The sequence below is a fragment of the Triticum dicoccoides genome, chromosome 3B (assembly GCF_002162155.2).
Source record: "Triticum dicoccoides isolate Atlit2015 ecotype Zavitan chromosome 3B, WEW_v2.0, whole genome shotgun sequence".
In the NCBI taxonomy this organism is placed as follows: domain Eukaryota; kingdom Viridiplantae; phylum Streptophyta; class Magnoliopsida; order Poales; family Poaceae; genus Triticum; species Triticum dicoccoides.
Window position 1 is genome coordinate 335,452,679 of NC_041385.1, and position 4,649 is coordinate 335,457,327.

A 4,649-nucleotide genomic window follows, 5' to 3' on the forward strand; every position below is an offset into this window, starting at 1 on the left:
GTACTAGTAACTTAGCTAGTTACTGTAACATCACATGTCCCAATGCAATATGAGTCTATAACCTAATAAATGAAGCTTTGCATGTTACCACACTTAGGCTAGTCACAGTGGGAGTAACTTAGATAGTAACATAACACATCCCAAGCCATATATGCTTATGTGGCATGGAGTTAATGATGAGAGATGTGCTTGTGGTAACATATATGTTACCGTAACATAACGCATCCCAATGCAAAATGAGTCTACAACATAATAAATGAAGGCCTGCAGGACACTACACTTATGTTACTACCCACTATAATGGTAGTAACATAGACTAGTAACATGTCTAAGTTACTACCCACTATGACTAGCCTTATGTTAGGCTGGTCACAGTGGGGAGGAACTTAGGAGTAACATCACACACTCCAATACAACTTTGCTTATGTGGCACGTATTTAATGAAGAGAGAGGTGCTTGTGGTAACTAGCTAAGTTACCGGAACATCACACACTCCAAGAAACAATGAGTCTATAATCTAATAAATACATCGTTGCATGACACTACATAGATGTTCCTATCCACTATGGAGGTAATAACATAGTCTAGGGAAGTGTGTAAGTTACTAGCTTATGTTCTTGCCCATTGTGACCAGCCTTACTATCCACTATTAAGATAGTAACATAGTCTAGAGATATGTGTATGTTACTAGTGTATGTTACTTTCCATTGTGGCTAGTCTTACTGCCTATTGTGGCTAGTATGAAGCAGTAGTTTCTGCTTGCCCATAGGAGCTGCGGCCGAAAAGTGCTGGCCAGCTTGCATCCCAGTCATCCGTTTTCTCGCCAGTAGATCCCCTTCGTCCATCCACTGGCGCTTCTTCCAATTCCCCTCTTCCTTCCAATCCCACCCGCCTCGAGTCGCCCGCTCGAGATCCGCCCCGCCGTACTGCGACATGCTGACGCGGGGCCGCCGCTCGTCTTCCGAGTCTCCTCGTCCTGGCCGCGATTGAGTCAGGCAGACCAGCGCCGACAAACGAGCGGATCCGAGGGAGTCCGACGAGGATGGAGGCGGTGGGCGGCGCCGCGGAGGAGCGGTGGGCGTCGCTTTGCAACTGTGTGGTCAACTTCCTGCTGGAGGAGAAGTACCACCTCACGGCGCTCGAGCTGCTACAGGAGCTGCAGGAGGACGGCCGCCACGCCCAGGCGCTCCGCCTCCGCTCATTCTTCTCCGACCCCGCCTTCTTCCCCCCCGACCTGGTCGCTCGCGCCTCCTCCTCACCGCCGGGTACCACCATTTGCCCGTTCCTGTTCTGTCCGAGCTCCCGGTTCTTTTCCCCACCCGACGGAAGATCACACAGTGTGTCTCTGACTCGCGTGCCTCCGCTGCTCGCTGGCTGGATCTCGCGGGTGTTTTGTAGTAATTGCGACCTTGCCTTCTCTGATAGGCCCCCCTTCTCTATGATCGGGTTTGAGATGAACTTCCTTGTTCTTGCGCGGTGTTAAATTTAACCTGTAGCTCTGTTATGCAATGTACCTCCGCAATCAATTGGCGTTCTATAGTATCTGCAGTGGCGTATTATATAGTAGTACTAATAAACTTTTAAGTGAAAAAGAAACTATAGAACAAAACATTCAGTACATCGGTAATTTTTTGAGATGGTGGAAGTAAAGTGCCCGCTTTTTCTCTCACCTGCATGCCTTGATACTGACATGTCACTTGTGTTGAACAACAACACATGTATTGGGTTAGATCTCGTTACACCCAGACGTTACTTCTGTATGTGTCACAATAAGGTCTGAGGAATGCGATGGATGAGTAAAGTGAAGTAGTTACTTGTCTAGACTCTTAGTGTAATATAATATTTTCTCTGGTACCAAATGTTAGTCCCTTCAGAATCTGTGCCAGGAAAAACATTTTCACGTTTGACTACCATTATAGAACAATTACCAACATCGGCAGCATCAAATTAGGATCCATCATAAAAATATACTTTTATCATATGTAGACAGTTTACTCACCTTTATGTGAAACAATGTATTTGTAGAAATTGATGGTCAAAATATCACCTTTGAGATTGTCTCAGTGTCTGAAAGGATTTACATTGGATTCAGAGGGAATCCAGTTTAATCCGTTGGCTCATTTTTTGTGATACTTATCCAGGCACATATAATTGCAAGATACCAGCTGTATTAGCAGGTCTGTGTGATGAATCATGTCTGTTCTTTTTTACAGGTGCTGATCCACAGAGTTTGCTAGAAGAGAAAATTGCAGCAGAAGAGAAGTTGGCACTCACTGAGTATGATCTCCGACTAGCCAAGGAAGACCTTACATGCTTGAAGCTTGAGTTGCAAAAGCAACAAGAATCATCTCCTGATAATACAATTGGTTTGTCTCTTTGGAAATGATAGATTTGCTTGCTGTTGCTTTTGATGTTGTAGCATTTATCGGTCTCCATGATGCCACATTGCGTGTGTCGTCAACTGGAGATATCTATGAATTTATATAAGAACGTGATAATGCTATAAAGAGATGAAAAAAATATCCTAGTGATGGCAGGTTATTCAAGATTCCAAGAAAGCACAAACATCTTTAATTCCTTGTTGGATGAAAACTATAATTTAGATAAAATGAGAACAATTACATACAATGAAAATAAAAGGCAGATCTTAATATATGAAACTCATGCTTTTGAGTATTCAAGAAAAAAAAGGCAGATCTGCAAAACTTAATAAGCATTCCGCGTGGGCTGTACTGGAGGCGTCCCTAGGAGCTTTGATAATACAGATTTTGCTAAACTGGAATAATTGATTATGTGTTGTCTTTGTTCAATGTCCACACAACCTCGCTTGAGACCTGTTGATTTGGTTAAACGAAAAATGTAACACTTTCTTCTTGAAGAGCAGGTAATCTGCTGGTGCCAGTGACTGGTCAGATTGTATTGGCATCATCTATTGCATTTTGGCTATTCCAAAGTGAGCCATTGTATTCGCTAGGAACTGTTGTAACATACATATAGAATAAAGAAGGGAAAGTCCTAGTGATAGCGTGCATCAAACCCATATCTATTACTCCCTCCGTTCCTTATTATAGTGCGCATAGACTGTGGCTCTTATACCAACGAATGTGCTGGCCATTGTACTTTGGACGAGAAAGCCCAGCCTTTACCGCATGTGACCCACGACCCCATGTGCATGCTGCTGCGGGGGTAACTCCTCCAGCGATTTGAGTGGAGGTTAGTTTGGTCTAAAATTGCAAACGCGCATTACAATCTGGAATTTTAGCAAAAAAGTTATACGCACTATAATAAGGAACGGAGGGAGTATGAGATATATGACTAAAACATAGAACCAATTCTCACCTCTTGATGTGACATGGGCATTGGACCAGGACATATACTTGCTTCAAAGTGCACAGTTTGACTTTTGCTAGTAACCATGTGCTGGTAAATGTATACAGGCTTGGCTACTGGTTTCCTGTCAAAATCCTTGCATGGTGTTCCACCAATTAGATAGCTTATATTCACTCATTTCATTTTCGTTTATTATTTGAACTCCATGAGAAGGTAGATTATTTCCGTGGCATATAAGCTTTGGTGGTTTCACGTTTCACTTTGATGCTGTAGAGCAAACAATTTAACTCCTTTTGGACTATGTAATAGTACTGCTGACAGGGCCTCTTTCAGATGCTTCTGCACATGAAGGATTCAACCAACAGGACCAACGAGATGTCAAAATTTCAGCATTAGGCCCTCTGAAAGATAATGAACGGAAAGATCTGAACTGTGCTGTAAAGGAATACCTGCTTTTGGCTGGGTATCGACTTGCAGCCATGACTTTCATTGAGGAGGTCTGCATTATCTGTGTCTCAGCGTTTATCTTCATGCTGTAACTTCGTCAGTTTTTAATTTGTGATTTCAGTTATTTTTAAAATTCATGGAGAATGGTATTTAATGTTACACAACTACTTATGATCTATTTGTCATGGCAAGGTTGATGATGCTAGAAACTGTCATAATGCTTATTAGCTTGCTAGATCATTTGTTGCTATTAGTGATCTTTAAGTGAGAGAATGAGAGATTCTTCATTGCTACCCAAACAGGGAAAACAGAAAATTTTAAAGTATATATGAATGATGTCACTTATTGTTAGAAATTAACTATAAGTGGAAACTGGTGCAAATCCACTGGAGTTGCATTTGCATGCTGCCATTACATGTAGTCAATGCACTTTAGACGAGCATATTTCATTGGATTTCTTATAATCTATTAATCTTAGAAGTTATCCATGCAAAGTAAATATTTACTTTCTCTTAGATGATCATATCCTTTTCCTATCTTCTTTACTCTGGAATGTAAAATCTGTTTATGATTTGCTCAGTCATCATTTGCAGGTTCTTGATCAGGATCTTGATGTTTGGACTAACAGTTCAGCTTGTGTGCCTGATGCCCTTCGTCGTTATTACTACCAGTATCTTTCATCTACCACTGAGGCGGCTGAGGTAATCATGTATATCAAGTTGCTAAGTAACCTTATAAAATGTTGCTAATCTTGTACATGTGTAATGCACGCGGCAACACCTGTCTATTTTCTCTGAAGGAAGTCACCATCAAGAAAGTTGTTCTGAGATTCAATTTTTCACATTAGTAATCTAAGGCAACACCTGTCTATT

The 4,649-nt window shown here is 41.7% G+C and overlaps 1 protein-coding gene across 3 annotated transcripts in view; it reads left to right on the forward strand.

Annotated features, from left to right (window-relative positions):
* Positions 1-842: 842 nt before the first annotated feature.
* LOC119276011 (RAB11-binding protein RELCH homolog) overlaps positions 843-4,649 on the forward strand; it is a 17,295-nt gene continuing 13,488 nt past the window's right edge. For 2 of the 3 annotated variants that reach the window (XM_037556962.1, XM_037556963.1), the window contains exons 1-4: positions 843-1,265; positions 2,214-2,366; positions 3,664-3,827; positions 4,371-4,478. In XM_037556962.1, the coding sequence (XP_037412859.1) occupies positions 1,043-1,265; positions 2,214-2,366; positions 3,664-3,827; positions 4,371-4,478 (648 nt within the window). In that variant the 5' untranslated portion in view covers positions 843-1,042. The remainder of the gene's footprint in view (positions 1,266-2,213; positions 2,367-3,663; positions 3,828-4,370; positions 4,479-4,649) is intronic. The other variant, XM_037556964.1, reaches the window with a different exon arrangement.